Below are 20801 nucleotides of genomic sequence, written 5' to 3' on the forward strand. Positions count from 1 at the left end.
CCATAAGCCTCCTTTGTGTTTTGCCTCCTTTAGTCTTCACAGTTGAGCTGATCTCGATGAACCCAATTGAATATTCAGGAACAATAGTCTATAAAAAATAAAGAGGGAGTGCCAGAACCTTGGGTGTGCTGCTGCGGTAGATGTGAATCACTTCTGATGTGCACAGCTGTCTGAAAGCATCTGCAAAAGCCTTGGCCAGCTCAGCGCTGGTCCAACTGCAGTAATCTATGCTGACAAGCAATAGCCTCTACAAGCCATTCTGACAGCCAGAAATTGCCAAGACATAGGGGAACCCCTGCAATACCCCCATTTGTAGAATCATAAAATTGTAGATTTTAAGGCCTGAAGAAGGAGCATTACGTTGACATAGTCTGACCTCCTGCACAACATAGGCCACAGATTTCACCCAGTTATTCCTGTATCAAGTGCAAAACTTCCAGCTGAGCTGAAGCATATCTCTTAGTATACAGGGCTGGCCCACAACATTTTGGCACCTGAGGCGGGGAGCTCAAATGACGCCCCCATTCCCCCTCACTGGGGCCAAAATTTTGAAAGGTCTCAATTCTGCCTTCTTCCTGTTCTACTCCTCTCACGGTACTGCTCTGCTACCTACCCCAATAAAAGAGAGCTAACAACTTAAAATGCCTTGTTCAAAAATTTTAAGTAACACTTACATTTGCCGTTCAGGCGTCTGAAAGTTAACTTTTCTTTTCTTCACTGGCATTTTTATCTGTTTGAATCATCAAACTGATGCTTTCCGTGCCTTCTTGGTTGCAAAGATTTGAACTGCTTCCTGAAGGTCCACACTCTGGGCCAGCTCATGCTCTTTTAAGATGGTTGCAAAACTGACCAGCCTCTCCTGTGTCATTGTGGAGCATAGATATGTTTTTATTAACTTCAGCTTGGAGAAGCTGCGTTCTCCACTGGCAACTGTTACAGGAAGTGTTAGAAGTATGTGCAGAGCAACAAAAGCATTTGGAAAGAGGGTGGTCATCTTATTTGTGCACATATATTCCAGAACAGCCTTTGGAATTGATCCTGCTGAAATGTATCTTGAAAGGGCTTTTAGTTCATCACCTAAATCACTCGCATCAATATCACACATGTCGTCGGGTGTCAACACTGTCTCTAGTGCCCTGCATTGCTGGTGTAGGTCTTTTTCAGGTATAGTGAGGAGTTTGGGAATATCATACAACATCCCAAATATACTGCTGTGTTCCTTGAGCTGCATGAAACGTTCTTCAACTGACTGTACTGCACAATCTAGCACCTGGTTAAAGAATTCAACTTTGAATTGTTGTTTAGGGTCTCTTATGGGATTATCCCGTGCCTCGTAATCAAAATGTCGTCTTCTTTGGTGACTCTTGTATTGTTGAATGGGTGGGAAAATAGCTTCAGTGTGAAGTTCCTCTGTCAACTTCTGTGCATTTTTCAGAACGTTTGGAAATCCCTCATCTGACTGGTAAGACTGTAGGTATGACTTTTGCTTTTTCCATTTGTTCCATTGCTCCAGATATATCAAGGTCAACACCTTGGAGTCTCTTGCTTACAACATTTATTTCAAACAGTATGTCATGCCACCACACTAAGCCACACAGAAATTTGAAGTTATGTATGTTTCTGATGATTCCATTTCCCTCTGCCACTGTTCTCCCACGAACAGTTCCTGTCCTAGCATTATCCTCCATAATGGCAACTATGGCATCACCTATCTTCCCAATTTGGTGTTTGATAGGCTTTATCGCCTCCACTCGACTTTCCCATCATGTGGCACTCAGTGGTTTCAGTGTCAGAGAGGATGTTCCCAGATGTTGCTTCAAAATTTGACGTTGATGAGCTGATGCAGAGAAAAATACATAGATGCTTTGAATTACATTAAAAAATTCAGCAGCCTCACTAGAAGCTGATGCTGATCACTGACCACCAAGTTCAATGAATGAGAACTGCATGGGACAAAAAAAGCTCGAGGGTTTAACTCTCGGATCCGTGTCTGCACTCCTCTGTTCTTTCCTCTCATGTTGGCACCATTATCACAGCCCTGTTATACCAATAAAATAAAAACCAGCAGGATCTTATTAAAGGGGATAAGACAAAATGTCACATTTATTGTGAATACAAAAAGAATCATAGTAGGCAGTCAGTTATAGCTATAACATTTCATTCAGTTTCACATTCATTCACACATTCGTTCATACACAGACACAGGTTCTGCAGCTGCTGTATAGTTACCAGTCATGAATGTAGCTTGAGTTCTTGGCTTGGGTTCATAGCTTGTGACAGCTAACTGGCCAGGAAAGCTGGGCACAAGGAAGAGCTGGGTCTCTGTTGGGCATGCACCGATGCCCTTCCATGTTGGCAGCAGAATGTTACCCTTCAAAGTCTTCCATCTCACCCATCTTTTTTGTAGGCTTTAGTTTGAATCCAGAGTCTATAGGTCTTGCTGTGTCAGGCTGCCTCTGGGTCTGATGTGATTGATCACCCGTCAATTGCAGACATGACTTTCAGCCTGGGACCTGGCTTTGATGTTTCTTCAATTGTACTTTTCTTCTTTTCTTTTGAGGATGGACTCCTCTTACTTTGTCAGGGCTGTTGTCTGCATCCTCAGCCGTTGGGTGTTTACACTTTATTTCATCAGGACAGGCTGGGGCTGGAGGTTGATTCCATCATCCATAAATACTTCATTCACACATCTAAACTAAACTAATGAGATTACAGGCTGGTTTTGCAAAAATGAAGGTTGCAGCAAGCTTTTACAAAATGAAGTGAGCATTTTAAAATGGCGTTTGAATTACAATATGGACAAGTGTAAGGAATGGCAAACAGTGCACAGAAGTTACCATGTTGAAACAGTGTAAGTTTCAGCGATTTAAGCAGCAATTGGATTGAAAGTGAAACTCAATTAGCCAGTTATTGGGGTAACCGGTTTTATGAATGAATGTTGTTTCATTCATAAAACTTTGCTTATGAAGTTATATTAATAAAGTGAACAATTAACAACAATTTCATTGATAAGTTTTACATGACCTCTCATGTCAGCTATCGCAATTCCCGTATCTTCCAGCTTTTTAAGAAGCACATTTGTCATACCAGCTCCTGTAGTATCATGAATGTCAATAAATTCTAGAAAATGCTCTCTGACAGTCACCATTTGCAGGGACATTTTCACTAGGTTCTGTTGTTGTTACAAAACGCACCATTAAAGTAATTTGTTCTGTATGGCTGATGTCAGGTGTGCAGTCCAGAATAACAGAGTAATATCTTGCTGACTCCAGATCTGCCACAATCTGCTGTTTGACTTTTGTTGCCAGGAACTGTATGATCTCATTTTGAATGGTTTTTCCAAAGTAGTGGTGTGTGTACATTTCTTGGGTGGTGACTCTTCTTAGATGCTCCTGGAGTACAGCATCAAACTCAGCCATCAGCTCCACAATTTTAAGCAAGTTTCCATTATTTGGCACCTACAGCTGATCTGAAGTGCCACGCAGTGCTAGGTTTCGGGTAGCAAGCATTCTCACAATGGCAATGAGCCTTTTCAGAACATTTTGCCAGTAAAGAGACTCCGATGCAATCTTCTCTTGATGCTGATCATCTATGCTGGCCTTTAACCTTAGTCTCATCTCAAGCTCTTTCCACCTATGGAATGCTCTCTGGTGATTTGCTGCCTTCTCATGGCATGCCAGATTTCTAGCCAGATTTTTCCAGTCCTTTGTTCCTGTAGAACCCAGTGTGGCTGGAACAATAGACTGGAAGAGTTTGCAACAAAAACAGTATGCGGCATTCTTGGGTTTTGAGTACATAAGCCATGGTCTCTCCACTTTGTCACCATTGGGGATTTCATGCCAGTAATGTGTTGGATGGACTCTTCTATTTTCATTGTCTTTGGGGAACATGAAGTTTTTCACTTGTTGTGGCCCATGCAGAACAAGGAAGTCCCTCAGGCTACTGCTCAAGTGGGTCCACAGTCCTGGATCATCTAGACTTAAGGAACTAAATTCACCAGCAGCTGTTTCTTGCACCTCCACCACACTCTTCTCTGATCTACACTTTTCTTCAGGAATGGTTACATCCATTTGAGATGGAGATATGGATGCTGCAGTAGCTGCCAGGTCACCTGCACTCTGACTAAGTGGAAGATCAGGCATCTCCTCACCACTCACATCCTCACTGGGGCCAGAAGACTCACCGTGAACGTTTGTGTCTGTGTATCTCAGGAGAGCTCCTTCCTGCTTAGATAGAAAAGCTTCCTTTGCTTGCTTTCTTTTTCTGAATGCTGCCCCAGAGGGGCATTTTCTTCTTTCACTCATGACTGCTGTTCTGTGCCAGCTATGGTGGCTCTCAACACTCAATTGAAGGGGACAAATAAGTAGGCTGGTAGTAGGGCCTGAGTGAGGGAAGATATCAGCGTCTTAAGGGCCTAACTGGCTCCTACTACTTCAGTTGACTGCCTGTTCTCCTCAGTTGGGTTCAGGGAAGCAGCAGGAAACAGGAAGCTTCCGGAGAAGCTGGTGTTAATCAGTCCAGGCTCCTGGGGGTGCTAGAGAGGTGCTATAAGAGGCTCCTCCTCCTCTCTCTCCCTGCAGCTGCTGCTGCTTTCTGTTATTCCCTCTCACCTTTTCTCCTGCCTGCCTGTTATGTCTCTTGTGCCCTCCTTCCTCCAGCACAGCACTCCACCATCTCTGTGCATCTAGAGCAGAGAGACTACATATGCACCAGCAGCAGACACAATTTTCTACACTCTGGGTCCTAGTGGAGCCCCCAACAGTCTGGCACCTGAGGCAGCCTCCTCTATTTGCCTCATGGTAAGGCCAGCCCTGTTGTTATTTGTTTACACTGCAAAATTAACTTTGGTCAGCTCACCCCCATTAACTAACTCCGGTTAAAATAGCTTTGAATACATAGTGACTTGGTTTTTAACTCTGGTTAATGGCTCAAGTTAAAATCCATTGGTGTGCCTGGGGTTGAACTGGAACTGTTAACTGAGTTAAAAGCCAAGTTGCCATGTCTGCACTGATTTTTTTTGCACAAGTTAGCACTCACGGATCTGGCACTTTACGTCTATAAGAAATAGAAATCGGTAACATTTGTATTGTAAGACAAAAACTCGTGTGTGTGTGTAGCCTTACATTGTATGGCATTATATTTTTATGTGTACTGTTATAGTTTTAACAACAACAATAATAATAGCACTTACAGAGTATATTACGTTTTCAAAGCACAATATAGTTTATTATTTAATTATTTGTGTGTATCTACAGTGTAGGGTATGAATATTAGACATATTACAGTAAAGTTAGATTTCAGAGCTACCTAAAGCTACACTGGAGAGCTACCAGTAATATAATCTAAAAATCTACAATAATTTTAACTTGTGTCCACTTAATACAAAGAATTTAACATAGGAAAACGATGATATATAGAACTCTACCGCTGCCATCCGAAAGCTGTTGAGCTTCATATTCATGATTACAGTTTTGTCATCTGGAGAAAAAAGGAGAGAATACATACTGTGCTGATCACTGAGTGTAAGGGGCTATGCACGCCCTGCAAGGTGTTCTTACAAAGAAATGGTAACCACCACAAGAATGAAACTTGATTGGCTTGTGTCATGACACCTGATTGGCCTATGTTATCATTAGTTCATTGAGACATCTGAATAGCGTTATTCATAATTTTTCTTTACATACTTCATACATTTGGAAGGAAAGACTTTACAAGAATAGTCTACACAAAATGTCCTTCTGCCTTCTTTCATGTTTATTGCTCAGGGAGATCCTGCAACAGAATCCATGCCGATGGACCTGTAAGTTCATGTGGACCTGTGTGTTATTCTTTGAAGAGCCTAACCCAGTTGGGGATGCTATAAGATAATGTGCTGAAAAGTGAAAATACTAGAAAGCTTTCTAATTTTAGTTGTCTGGGATTATTGTAATTTACAGCCTGATTCAGGAAAGCGTTCCTCTGGAAGTCAGTGGGATTTTAGCATGTACTTAATTTTAAGTCTTAGTAGGTGGTTTCCATGGGAATTCACAGAACAATAAAGCTACTCAGGTAATGTGCTTCCCTGATGAGGAAAGGAAAAATATATTGTTTTTCTTTTGGTAGAAATTAAATTCTAGAATGATTGATTACTGATTAATATTAAGAACACATGTTAAAAAATAATTAAAGTTACTCTTTATTCCCCAGTTGCTTTTAAATGAAATGATCAATATTCAAGCATGAACATAACTTGTTATAATAAGTCTTTGTTTCCTTTAAAGCAAAACGCATTGGACCAAATTCATCCAAGGCTGAAATCAATGAGAGTTGCATCCATTATTGCCAGGACTGAATTTGAGCCATTGACTTCCTTTAGGCCAAAATTGCCAAACTTGGTTTCTTCTTCGAGTGCCTGCTCATGTCAATTCCATTCTATGTTTGTGTGCGCCCATGTGCACAGTCAGAGATTTTTGCCTTAGCGGTACCCGTAGGATTGGCTATAGCGCCCTCTTGAGTTCCGTGTTCTTGCACTGGTATATTAGGTGCTGCTGACCCGATGCCCTCTCAGTTCCTTCCTACCGCCCATGACGGTTGGTTGGAGCACCTTGTCTGGCATCACAAGAGCATTAGCAGTTCTTTCTGTCTCCTTTGTTGTTAGTTGATAGGTATTTAGTTAGACCTTTAAGTTAAGTGTTAGAGTAGTTGTTTAGGAGTTAGAGTGATTGGCCCAGTCAGGGACCCATCTCCGACTTCTGGGAGCAGCAGGGGGTTCTGGCCCCTTGTAGGGTCATCCGTGCCCGAAGCAGGCCCAGTGGAAAGGCCGATCAGCACTGCAGACATCAAGCCAGGCCCCGGCATCTAAGGGCAAGCCAGTTATGGGGCTGCCCCCTAAAACAGCAGAGCATTCCCAATCCCTGGACCACAGGTGATAGTCCGCATCACCGCAGCTTTGGTCCCTGATTAGAAAACACAGGTCCCTGATGCCAAGGTCTCCGCCTGCAAGGCACAGGACACCTGAGTCACAACGCCAATCCCCGTACCCATGGTACTGTCAGGCATCCCACCAGAGTTCGCCACTTCACAGATCTCCATCACCTAGGCGGTCTCCCAGGCGTCAATCCCCCTTGGTGTGGGATCGTTCCCAGTTGCAACACCAGTCTCCAGCTCCCTGGTACCACTCTTTGTACAGCATTGGTCCTCGCCCTGTCCTTACCGGTCACCAAAGAGGGGCAGTTGGCAGACTCGGGCATCTATGGCTCTCCGTGGTCACCAGAAGGGCAATGGTTCAAGCCTGAAGGGGAGTTCAGCCCCTCATCTATAAAAGGCAAAATGCCACTGACCCACAAGAGCAGCGCGGCTCCTGCAGCGGTGGCATGGAGGTAGGGGCAATGGCCTGCTCAGTGGCAGTACTGGAACCCATGGGGGGTACCTGTTAATGCCAGTCCTGTACTCCCACCATTCCTCCCAGGCTGCATCGGACAAGCTGCCCCCGGCACAGCTGGCATCCGAGTCAGCACGGTGCCAAATCCAATGCAGGGGCAACACAGTGGGCCCCAATGAGCAAGAGGCAGCTGCCCCTCCCCCTGCCATGCAATCATCTTCTTCGTCTCCGGACAAAGCGGTGGCGGGCCCCTCGCTAACGAGCAGTGCCCCCGACGACTTCAGGGAGCACCAGGCCCTGCTCAAAAGAGTGGTTGCCAACCTGAACTTGGAGGTTGAGGAGTTAGCGGAGGAGTCCAACAACTTCGTTAACGTTATACCCTCCTCCACCCTGGGCCGGATCGCATTGCCCTTCCACCCACAGGTCGTTAAAGTTGCCTAGTCGGTGTGGCAGACCCCCTCTTCCATTCTGCTTACCTCCAAGAAAGCAGAAAAGAAGTACTATATCCCCGCAAAGGGGTTTGAGTACCTGTACACCCATCCTCCAGAGGGATCCTGGTCATATCTGCCGTGAATGAAAGGGACAGGCGAGCAACATGCCAAAAAAATAAAGATGCCAAGAGGCTGGACTTGGTTGGCCGGAAAATTGATTTGACAGCCAGCCTGCAAGTTTGGGTGTCTAACTATCAGGCCCTGCTAGGCAGGTACAACTTCAAACTGTGGGACTCCATTAGCAAGTTTAAAGAGGGCCTCCACAGGACCAAGCCAAGGAGTGAGCCGCCTTGGTGGACGAGGGCAAAGCGGTGGCAAGAGGCGCCTTCCAGATGACCTGGGATGCTATGGACTCGGCAGCCAGGGTAGTCACCTCTGCGATGGTCATGAGACGCAGCTCTTGGGTATAGTCCTCTGGGCTGTCCCAGGAGATGAAACTACCCTTCAGGACCTTCCGTTTGAGGGAGCCGTGCTCTGACCGACGCACAGCTCTACGGCCTTAAAGACTTCCATGCCACCCTCCGTTCCTTGGGCCTTCACACCCCTCAGCAGGCTAGAAAGCCTTTCTGTCAGCCTCCGTTGAGGTCCTGGGGTGTCTCCTGGTCCATCTCCTACAGGAAGAAGGACAGAGACAAAGGATTTTAATGGCTTCACCTTTCATCTTCCTGTTCCTCTGCCCAGCTTTGTTCTTCCAGAGGCCAAGGAAGCCAGAAGCAGGCGTTATGAGGATGCACCCAAGGATGGCGCCCCAGTCACTTCCCAGGATTCCCCCCCCCCCTTTCCTCAACCACCTGCTCTCCTTCCGGTCAGCCTGGACGTGGCTGATCTCAGACCGTTGGGTGCTCGACATAATATCTTCACCCTGCAGTTCGTGGCCGACCCTCCCTCCCACTCCCCTTCCCCGTCCCTCTTCAGGTACCATTCTCACGAGCAACTCCTTGTTCAGGAAGTCGAGAGCCTCCTATGCCTGAGGGCAGTAGAGGAGGTCCCTCCAGACTTGAGGGGAAAAGGGTTCTACTCCCGCTATTTCCTAATCCCAAAAGCAAAAGGGAGCCTCAGACCCATTTTAGACCTGCGCCGCCTCAACAAGTCTCTCAGGAAGTTAAAGTTTCACACGGTCTCTCTGGCCTCCATTATTCCCTCCCTGGATCCAGGAGACTGGTATGCTGCCCTCCACTTAAAGGACTTATATTTCCATTTTTCTGGGGCACAGGCATTTCCTCCATTTTGCGTTGGGCCACTGCCATTTTCAATTCACAGCACTGCCCTTCCGTCTCTCGTCAGCCCCCAAAGTGTTTACAAAGTGCATAGCGCCAGTGGCTGCTTATCTGAGGCACTGAGGGATGCAAATATATCCATTCCTCGACGACTGGCTAATAAAGGGCTGGTCCCGGCATCAGGTGCAGCGGCATCTCAATCTGATTTGCTCCACCTGTCACAACCTGGGGCTGTTGATAAACGAGAAAAAATCAACCTTAATGCCTGTACAATGCATAGAGTTTATTGGAGCGGTCCTTGACTCTACTCAGGCCAGTAGAGTCTTCTTCCCCGAAGCTCAGTTCCAAGCCATGGCGTACCTGATCTCATGCAAGCTTACCCTCTCACCACCGCTCTCACGTGCCTACGATGATTGGGCCACATGGTGGCCTGCACTTAGGTAGTCCAGCACGCGCAGCTTCACTGAGACTGCTACTGTTGTGGCTGGTGTCGGTCTATGTCCCCAATAGACACAGCCTGGACTGTGTGGTCAGGGTCCCAGTCCACATATTATCGTCACTCACATAGTGGTGAAATCCTGCATCAGGGTTGGAAGAAGCCACACACCTCCCCGAGGCCAGGAACACTTTGGCAGATTGCCCTCAGCAGGACCTTCTCATCCCGCCACGACTGGTCCCTCCATCCGGAAGTGGCCAGCTTCATCTTCCATAGGTGCAGAACTCTCCAGGTGGACCTGTTCGTGTCCAGGCAGAACAGGAAATGCCACGTTTTCTGCTCAATTCGGGGGATCGACAGAGGCTCCGAGCCTGTTGGACACTTTTCTGCTCCTGTGGTCGGGGGCTCTGTTGTACGTCTTCCCTCTGGTGTCGCTGATTCACAGAGTCCTCATGAAAATCAATCAGGAGAAGGTGAAGGTAATCCTCATAGCACCGGCTAGGCTGTGCCAGCATTGGTTCAGCATGCTGCTGGACCTCTTAGTGGCTGCTCCATTATGGCTGCTGCTCAGGCTGGACCTGCTATCCCAAAACCATGGCAGTCTTCTGCATCTGAACCTGGTGGCGCTGCACCTGATGGCTTGGCTGCTACATGGTTAAATGCGGAGGAGCTGGAGTGCTCAGGGCCTGTTGGGCAGCAGAAAGCCCTCCACCACAGCGATTTACCTGGCCAAATGGAAGCGGTTCACTTATTGGACCTTGGACAAAGGCAGTCGACCTGAGCGGGTCTCGCTGCAGTTGATCCTGGACTACCTTCTGCATCTCAAGCTGCAAGGCCTGTCCCTTTTCATCTATCAAGGTCCACTTGGCTGCTATTTCGGCCTTCCGGCCACTGCTCGAGGGCAGGTCAGTGTTCGCCCAGGACATAACTGCCATGTTCCTCCAGGGCCTTGAGTGCCTCTACCTGCACATCAGGGACCCCATTCCACCATGGGACCTGAATCTGGTGGTGTCACAGCTCACAGGACCCCCTTTGAGCCTTTGGCTTCCTGCTCTCTCCTTCTCTTGTCCTGGAAGGTCACGTTCCTAGTTGCAATAACATCCGCCCGCTGGGTCTCCAAGATGAGGGCGCTTACCCTAAACGGTCTTATGGAACCACCCTAAACGGTCTTCTGAAAAGACCGGATCCAGCTGCGGCCACACCCGGCTTTCCTGCCCAAGGTGGTCTCGCAGTTTCATACGGGCCAGGACATTTACTTGCCTGTCTTTTTTCCAAAGCCGCGTAAGGAGGAGGAGGAGCATCTGCAGCATTCCCTAGATGTCAGGAGAGCACTAGCCTTTTACATTGAAAGGACCAAGCCATTCTGCAAGTCAATGCAATTGTCATCACAGCGGCCAACAGGATGAAAAGTCATCCAGTGTCCGCTCAAAGAATTTCTTCTTGGATCACTGCCTATATTCACTGCTGCTTTGATTAGGCAAAGATGCCACCTCCAGCAATTGTCACCGCCCACTCAACCAGCACGCAAGCCTCTTTGGCAGCTTTTCAAGCCCAAGTGCCTATCCATCTGTAGGACATCTGTAGGGCGGCCACCTGGTCAGCCATCCACACGTTCATGGCCCATTACGCATTTACCCAACAGACCCAGGGATGATGCAGAGCAGTATTGCAAGCCGCTAAACTGTGGACTTTGAGCCCACTTCCAAAGACACTGCTTGTGAGTCTCCTAGAATGGAATCGACATGATCAAGCACTCGAAGAAGAAAAAATGGTTACCTACCTTTTTGTAACTGTTGTTCTTCGAGATGTGTCGCTCATGTCCATTCTATTACCTGCCCTCCTACCTGTTGTGGGTTGCCGGCCAGAAGGAACTGAGGGGGCATAGGATCAGCAGCGCCTAATATACCGGCGCTTGAGCGCAGCATTCAAGAGGGCGCTACAGCCGACCCTATGGGTACCGCTGAGGCAAAAATCTCCGACAACTGTGCATGTGGGCGTGCACATTCCCAATGGAATGAACATGAGCAACATATCTCGAAGAACAACAGTTACGAAAATGTAGGTAACTTTTTTTTTTTTAAGCTGAGCACCTAACTCTGTAATTTGGCACCCAAATAAATTGCCTGATTTTCAGAGGAGCTGAAGATTTGCAGCTCCCACTGACTTCAATCAAATTAGGAAGTCATTTATATTTAGATGTAGAAGTATGTACGCAGTTGTCTAAATTTTAGGCACCCAAATTTTAGGGACACTGTCAACTGAAAATATCACACTGTGGCCTAAAAATGTTTTACTTCTAAGTAACAGCTAAGGCTGTGCAAATCCTGCAAACACCTACACAAGTGAGTAACTTTACACCCAGAAATAATGGAATTACTCACGTGTGTAAAGTTACTCACATTTTGAAGTCTTTTCAGAACTTCGGCCAAATGTTGCTATAACTGAAAGAGATTTGAAAGAAGGGGCAGCTTCCCAATTTTTAGTTTATTGACTTCATGCATTTCACAGCACTTTGTATAGTTAGTTTTGCTGTTTGGTCTCTCTAATCAGTAAGTCAGTTTCACTTGCTTGTATGAGGTACAGAAAAACATCTTTAAAGTAGGAAAATGTGATTTGTAAACCATAAAAACTGCTGAGCAGACTCATGGAGCTGTGAAGCAGTTGAAACTACTTTCAACTTACATTTTGAAATTCACTAGCTCTCAAGATGTCCCTTTAATCTCTAAAACAAATCTATCTCTTAAACAGAAACATCAGATAAATGTGACTGTGCAGCATTTTTAACTTTATCAGATTAGGTAAACTGAACACTGCTTCCCTATGGTGGATGCACAGCAAATTCTGCAACTATACTCTTCCTCGGACTCCTTATTTTCTTTTTCTTGTCTTTGATAGTAATTGGCTCCTTAGAAACCAAATATTTAGTAATTTCCTTGTTAAACAATAGGCTTGGGTTTTTTTAACTGTACATTTAGTGACATTTAGATATTCTTGTAACAGCTGAACACATCCTTCTTGCCACATTTTATTTTATCTTTCTTGTTATGTTGGCACAAATCACTGTAGTATCTGAATGTCTCTAGATGTTCAGCACTGATACATTTTGTATAACTTTCTAGAAATAATGTACTGGACAGTAATTAATGTCTGTGGCTGTTTTTGGAGTTGTTAGTGGAAGAAATTTGACGAATACATATGCAACTGATCTATTACCAGATATAACTTAGAATTAATTGTGAAGTACTGTGAACGGTGTCCACAATTCAGGAAGGATGTTGAAAAATTGGAGAGAGTTCAGAGTAGAACCATGGGAGTAGTTAAAGGCTCAGAAACCATGCCTTAAAATGAGAAACTCCAGGAGCTCAAGCTGTGTATTTTATGAAAGAGAAGATAATGGAGTGATCTGTTTATTTTATCAAAGAGAAGATTATAGGGTGACTTGCATCGAACTCTGTAAATAGCTACATAGGGAACAAAACTTTTGACAATGGGCTCTTCAATCTAGCAGACAAAGGTATAACATGATCCAGTTGGTGGAAGTTGAAGGTAGACAAATTCAGACTTGAAATAAGGCACACATTTTTACCATTGAGCGTAAATAACTACGGGAATAACTTACTCCAAGGTTTGTGGTGGATTCTCCATCATTGGCAATTTATAAATCAGGAGTGGATGTGTTTCTAAAATATATGTTCTAGTTCAAACAGGAATTAATTTGGGGAAGTCTATCGCCTGTCTTATGCCGGAGGTCAGACCAGATGATCACATTGCTCCCTTCTGGCTTAATGATCTAACAATCTATATACAAGTTACGTTTTAGAGAACTTTGGCTTCTCTCCCTATGCAGATTACAAAGACTGTGTTGAGCTGAGTAAACCATTTGAAGATTACAATCTTGGTACCACGTAGTTAAATGTTCTGCTTTCAGATGTTTTGGAAAGTCCTTAAAACCCAGCAGGGCTAGATACAGTTTCCCTGTGGTTTGAACAGCTGATACAGAACTGTCTTGAGCTATTTTGACACAAATACGGAACATGCACGTTATTTATTATTTATCATTTATATAGCAATATAGATACACAATGCACCTTATAACAGTGAAAATGCATATGTCAAAAAGAGGAAATAATGTGTCCTAGAGAGTTATTAATCATCATCATCATCATCATCATCATACTTGGGACATAAGTAGCAATTTTCATTCTCAAATCATTTTGTAAATGTTAATTAATCATCATACCTCTTTGAGGTTGACAAGTAGGTATTATCACACTCATTTAACAAATGAGGAAGATGAGGCAGTGTGACTTGGCCAAGGCTGTAGGTTGATTCACTATCAGAGCTGGGGTTAGTTCATGTGAGCTAGACATATGTTTAGACCACATCACGCTCTCAAACTAGAGGCATTTTTATTGTACAGTACAGGTAAAACAAGTAGCAGACAAGTGGGTTATGAGAGGATTTTCACAGACACATGCTTCCTGGAAACTGGTTAGCTTTAAGTAGTGAGTAGGAGGGAGTCGTGTGGGAGGGCACTTGGCAAATGTTGAGACTGTTCCAAGTGTAATGGACTCAAGAAGAGCTAAAGGAAACAAAAAAAGTAAGCAACACATGTTAGAATGGTGAAATAATGGTGAGTTCTGATTATCAGTCTTATCAATACAAGAAGCTGAAGTAATTTAGTCATCACTCTTACTGTACAGTAGAACCGACATTTACAAACTCGTTGAGGATTGAGGAATTCATAAAATCAAAAAGTTCATAAAATTGAAAATACCAAAAATACAGTAGGTGCAGTGAGTAACTGCAGCATGGTTTACTGCATCACTTTCTTCTTGTCTTTCTAACCACTGCAAAGTGATTTCCAGTGCGTTTCAGGCCTGAGAATGTGATGGGATGTCAAGTTGTTCTTCATCAACCTCACTTTCGTTATATGATTGTTATTTTTTCCTTCAGGAAGAATGGTTTGTAGAACTGGTTGTTTGTCTGACTGGTTTTGTAAAATTGAGGTTCTACTGCATTTGTGTATGCTTATCCTTCGATATCCTGGTTGATTAAATATACAAGTTTCTGTAATGCCAATGACTTCACCTGAGGCTAAATGTGAGAAAAGACTTCTTGATAAACTGGTTAGTTAATTAAGTGAAACTGTGGGAAGGGCGTTTAAGAAACAATGGGTATGGGTTTGAAGATTTTACACTAAGTATAATTTAAAATATGTAGATAACTGATAATCAGCTGGTGAACTCATCTTGTGAGAGAAGCTAGTCAGAGATGTGAATGATGTCATGGATAAAATAAAGCCCTTATAAAATTGCTATTTGAGCAGTGCTTTTTAATTTGTACAATTTCTGTGGCATCACTTATTTTTATAACCATAATTTTTAACATTGTGTCAGAAAAAAAGATGTTGTGAGAAGCTAGGAGACAGAGTTCTACACAATTCTGCACCAGTGGTCCTACACACTCAGTTTACCATTATCCCAATCCCGCAGAAACTTATGCATGTGCTTATCTTTTTTTCTCATGTGTAGTTCAGTGGAACTATGCATGTGAGTAAAAAAAACAAACCATGTGCATTCGTATTTTCAGAACCGGGCCTTGTGTATGAAGTGGAAGATGGTCCGGTTGTTAGGGTGCTATCCTGAAACCCAGATTCAATTCCCTGCTCTGTCACAGATTTCCTCTGTGATCGTTGGGGAGTCTCTCTGCCCCTCAGTTCCCCATCTGTAAAATGGGGACAGTACTTCCTTGTCTGACAGGGGTGTTGGAAGGATAAATGTGTTGATTGTGAGTACTAAGATACTATGGTAATGGAGGCTATTGTAAGTGCCTGAGATCGATGCAGTTTTTTGAGCCAATGTAGAATACTTTCTTATGAATATTGAATGAATTCCATGCCAAATGTCTGTCTGTAAAACCTCTGCCAAAGGGGATTATTAGAATGAGAACACAGCATTGTAAAGAAAATGCAGTCATCTATATAATATTTCAATCTTAACTTTTTGAGAGCACTTTTACATTCAGCAAAACAATGCACTTTCTTAATGCTAAACACATACCATTTCGCTGAACTTCTTAACATGCTTAATGTCTACTGAGAATGCAATCTACTGAATGAATTTAACCTACTTAGCGCAAAAGGCCAAAGTGAAATATTTACTTTATTTATTTTCTGAAAGATGGGTATAAGTGCCTCTCTTGAACTGTTTTTCTCATTATTTTTGTTTTCACGCCTGCTATTTGTACGTTGAGTTTAATTTATTTTTGTTGCATTTAATTTGAAAAAAAATAAAACAGTTAGTAAATGGATTGATAAAACTCTCCTCTTTGGTGATATGGGACAATCATTTTATCTTGTTTGTATTTTACGAAGGAAGGAATGAAAACGTACGTGTTGTATGCAAATTTGTTTGTGCTCAGATATCAAAATGACAGAAAATACCTACTTAGATTAATGATGATGTTCTGTTTTTTAAAATATTTGTTATGCTTGTTTACAGATCTTCAATTATGTTGGGCCTGCAAAAGTAATTGTCCAGTTAGTTACTAATGGAAAAAGCGTACACCTGCATGCCCACAGCTTGGTGGGTAAATATTGTGAGGAAGGAGTATGCACAGTTAATGCAGGACCGAAGGATATGGTAGTAGGGTGAGTACACTGATACATTTGGCAAAGCTAGTGGGCAGAGAATCGAGTATAAAAACTGTAACTGGTGAGACGAAAATTGTAAAGGTAAACCATTAAATGGAGCATTAGTCCTTCACTTTCTGCTATGTACTTTGCTCATACCTTAAAATGGAAAAATAAATGTGGTCTCAGTTTATCCCTAGTTAGAAGACACTGACATGTAGGAGATAGAGGGTATATTTTGGAATTATAAGAATCTGGAAAAGTTAAAGAGATATAAGCAAATAATTTTTAATATGATTTTGGAGATCTGCAAACAGGCACCTACCAGGTGCAATCCAGATCTGTATTAAAAGTTTATTAAAAAATGTATTTAGAACTGGTCAGAAAATGGGTATGGCAGAATTGTAAGATTTTTCTTGACCTCTTGTTACAGTTTTCATTAGTTTTCCATTTTCATTTAAATTTGCCAATCATCTCTTATAGTAATCCATCAGAGCAGAAAAAGAATTAAGAAAATAGAAGTTAGTAAAATGGAAATTAAAACAAGACAAGTATAAACATAAGAACATTAAATAACTAAAACTGTTTAATCAATAAAGATCATACTAAAATAACAGTCTGGTCTTGGTTTAAAAGACAGTAAATGTTAATATCACTATACGATACTCAGGCTAATGTCTGATTTCAGGTGTGTATCAGGTTTCAAGGAGGCTCTTAGTTGTGAGTTTTACTCCCATGATCTCCTGAATGTCTGTCTTAGTGAAGATGATGAAGTCTAAAAAGTAGAGAGGGAGTGAGACTTCTTTTAAATGCTGTAACTTTTTGATGTTAAAGAGCAGTGTGCTAACTTGGCTTGTTGTAGGCGTTTAAATAGTTTTATCTGAAATAATCCTTTGGCATGTTTCCTATTAAACTTCTGTGTAGTTTCTCATATGATATTTAGAAACAGCCTTTCTGTCCTCAACTGACTCATATGAAAATTGGAATATCGACTTCATTCCATGCTAGTTCCAGAACTAATTGATCATTTTTAAATATGCCAACAGCTCTTTTGAAACATAGGTCTTATATTTTGGACATTTTCACTCAACTTGATATCTGGGAAAAAAAACCAGGGGTCCTTGTGGCACCTTAGAGACTAGCAAATTTATTTGGGCATAAGCTTTCGTGGGATTCATTTATACCTGCTTACTGTATTTTCCACTCCATGCATCTGATGAAGTGGGCTATATCCCGCGAAAGCTTATGCCCAAATAAATTTGTTGGTCTCTAAGGTGCCTCAAGGACTCCTCGTTTTTACTGATACAGACTAACATGGTTACCCCTCTGAAACTTGGTATCTGCAGTGTCTCACTGAATGCCTAATAAAAAACATACTAGTAAATTTCTTATCCTTTGGAAGTCGTTGCACTGTTTTTAGCTTGCTCCCATAATCCTCTAGGACTCTGATTTAGCTTCTCTGAATAGGATTTTTGCACAGTAGTTAAAAAATATAGAAGACCACTAGGGGTCTTTAAAATCTAACTCTTCTCCCTACAGAACTCATGAGTTTGAACATCTCTGGTTATGACATTACCAAGATAGAGCACACATAGATAATGAGAGCCAAATTTTCAAATATTGTTTCCTCGGTTGTATCCACAACATGAACACATGCACAAAATCAGTAACTGCTCATGCAAATGGTTACTTGTGTGTCAGGTTACCTGTTTTTTGCACCCACAGGACCACTGGCACACGGTGATTTAGGTTTTGCATATGCAGTGGGTGCCCACACATTTTGTAAGTACTGCTCGATCACCCACATTTGAAAATTTAGTCTTTCCATTGACTCGGTGGACTTTGGATCAACCCCAAGTGATTATGGTTACAAAGAGAGACTATGGGCAACTTCTGAATAAGGGACTAAGAAAATATTTCTCCAATCATATTGTGTAGGTTTCCAAACCTAGGGATACTTCATGTCACAAAGAAGAAAGTGTTTGAAACTCTGGAAGCACGAATGACAGATGCCTGTAAAAAAGGATACAATCCTGGGCTCCTAGTGCATCCTGAACTCAACTATATACAAGCAGAAGGTGGTGGAGAGAGACAACTAACAGGTGGGTGGGATGTTATTCATTTGATTATCATGGATCTTGAGAACATGTGTTGTTGATAATAGATTTTGCTCCAAGAAACACAGATTCTCAGCCAGGATGATGTCTCAGTAAGCTCCCTAGGTAGTCTGCCCCCAGCTGTGCGTTTTGAGAGGTCCTTTGCTTTTGGGATCTCCATTTCATCAGGCATGCAAAACCAAACAACCCTCTCTCCTAGATTTGTACAACATTTACTGCTGTGCACGAGCTCCACCAACAGTGCTGCCATCTTCAACCCCTGTTCAGCAGGCTGGGAAACTGAGTCACTTTGTATTACTGTGGAGAGCTATTGGACCCTTTAAAGTGGTTGTAGGCAGAATAGAGATCCCTCTGGGGCAAGATCATCCCTCCAACCCCTGCTTGACCCATGTACCTGCAAAACCTTGGGCTGGCATTGCTCCCAGAGAATTAATGAAGGACACAATGGCACAATTTTGGGTGCAATATAAATTATAATTTGCAGGCAACAAATTGCATGTCACTCCATTTATTACAAGTGCAGAATGCAGTGAATTACCCCTTTACTATTTTCCAAATAAAAATAAGAATTGAAGCTCATGGTTTAAAAAAAAAAAAAAAAGCAGCTTTTATCAGTGCTTTTTGGAGGTAGAATTATTTTTCCCCTTGTTGTGCCAATTTATCTCTGCTATTGATTGGTTCTAGAGCGGGAAAGAGAAATCATCCGTCAGGCAGCCCTTCAGCAGACTAAAGAGATGGACCTCAGTGTGGTGCGACTCATGTTCACAGCCTTCCTCCCGGACAGCACTGGCAGCTTCACAAGAAGACTTGATCCTGTCATATCAGATGCAATATATGACAGCAGTAAGTACATTTGGCTTTCATGTCCTTTTCAACAGGCACGGTCTTACTTTCCCTTTCTAGGAATGTAGGCCATAGGAATCGCCAGACTGGATCAGACCCAAGGTCCAGTTAGTACCTATCCTGTCTCTGACAGTAGCCAGTGCCACATGCTTGAGGGAGGTGTAAGAACCCCACATTAGGCTGATGTGGGATAATCTGCCCCTCACATTGGGTGTCATCCAGGTCTCTAGTAGTAAGAGAGTGGCCTAAGCCCTGAAGCATGAGGTTTAATATCCTGTAATGGGGTTCTTAGTGGGCTGAGGGGCCTAACGGTTAGCATCCACTCAGTTGTAGGGCAGTGGTAGGAGAGCCCAGGCTCACCCATTCCACTAGGCTCCAACCCAGGGCCCTAGGTAGATCAGCAGTGTTTGGCCTCTGGGAGGAGCCCTCTGAGCAACCTTTTTTGGGTTGCTTCCTACCACCGCTTCCTTCCCTCAGCTTCTGCCCCCAGATAAGGAGAAAAGAACAAGGAAAAAGGAAACTAAACTGCCAGCCCCAGCTGGGCTCCGAATACAGTCCTTCTTCTTCAAGGAGGCTTCTCCAGCCCCTTTTGGCAGGCGTCTTCAGGATAGGTTTGCACTCCTCCCTATCCTCCCCCTTCTGAGCTGGGTTGCTCCCTTTTCAACCCTGTCTCCAGTTGGAGCACACTCTGCAGGGTTGGAGGGGCAGGGCTACCTGGACCCAGTAGAGTCCTTTAACCCCTTCAGCTCCAGTGAGGGGTTTGTATACCCCATCACATATGTCTTCCAAAATAATTTTACTATTATGACAACCTTTGTTATTCTTGTTATTCAAATAAATGTCCAGTTCCTTTCTGAATCTGTTCTTGACCTAAACAACTTCCTGTGGCAAAGAGTTCCACAATCTAATGGGTATCCCTAGCTTCTGTTTGCCAGAAGCTGAGAATGGGTGACAAGGGATGGATCACTTGATGATTACCTGTTCTGTTCATTCCCTCTGAAGCACCTGACACAGGCCACTGTTGGAAGACAGGACCCTGGGTTAGATGGACCTTTGGTCTGACCCGGTATGGCTGTTCTTATGTTCTAGTTATACATACTGGGAAAAAAGTATTTCCTTGCAGCCCTTTTGAATTTGCCATATTATAATTTAATTGAATCTCCCCTTGTCCTTGTGTTATGAGATGGGAAGAACAGAAGTTCTTGATCTACCATCTCTAGACCATTCATTATTTTATATACACTTTTATCGTGTCCACTCTGTTCATCTCCTTTCTGAGGGAAACAATCCCAATCTTTTCAATCTCTCTCCATATGACAGCTTTTCCCATTCCATTGGCCTTCTCTGAACCCTCTCTAATTCTGCAGTTCTCCTACCTGCTACTTATGACTACCAATTTAGCAATATTCATGCAATAATAATCCAGAAAAAGTATATACTTTTTTTTGCATTATATTACTTGCATTTTCTGGAAGAGTAAAAGCCTCAGACTCTTCATCTGGAGGGTGATGTAAACTACCAAGTGGTGTCTTTGAGGAATGTTGTTGGTTTACTTTAGTATCTGTTATAATTCCAGTATGCTTTCATTACGGTAACACATATCTGCATAGTGATACAATAAGCAGAGGGGGGAAGTTACAATACAGACTGAGGTATAGTGTATGCCAAGCCACATTGAAAGGAAGTTGAATGTTGCTTTATGC

General features: G+C 43.3%; 1 protein-coding gene across 4 annotated transcripts in view; it reads left to right on the forward strand.

The window, feature by feature from the left end:
* Positions 1-20801, forward strand: part of NFKB1 (nuclear factor kappa B subunit 1) — a 94786-nt gene that overhangs the window by 36466 nt on the left and 37519 nt on the right. For all 4 annotated transcript variants that reach the window (XM_074950683.1, XM_074950682.1, XM_074950680.1 and 1 more), the window contains 3 exons: positions 16008-16156; positions 18077-18240; positions 18940-19098. In XM_074950683.1, the coding sequence (XP_074806784.1) occupies positions 16008-16156; positions 18077-18240; positions 18940-19098 (472 nt within the window). The remainder of the gene's footprint in view (positions 1-16007; positions 16157-18076; positions 18241-18939; positions 19099-20801) is intronic.

The sequence above is a fragment of the Natator depressus genome, chromosome 4 (genome assembly GCF_965152275.1).
Source record: "Natator depressus isolate rNatDep1 chromosome 4, rNatDep2.hap1, whole genome shotgun sequence".
Lineage (NCBI taxonomy): Eukaryota > Metazoa > Chordata > Testudines > Cheloniidae > Natator > Natator depressus.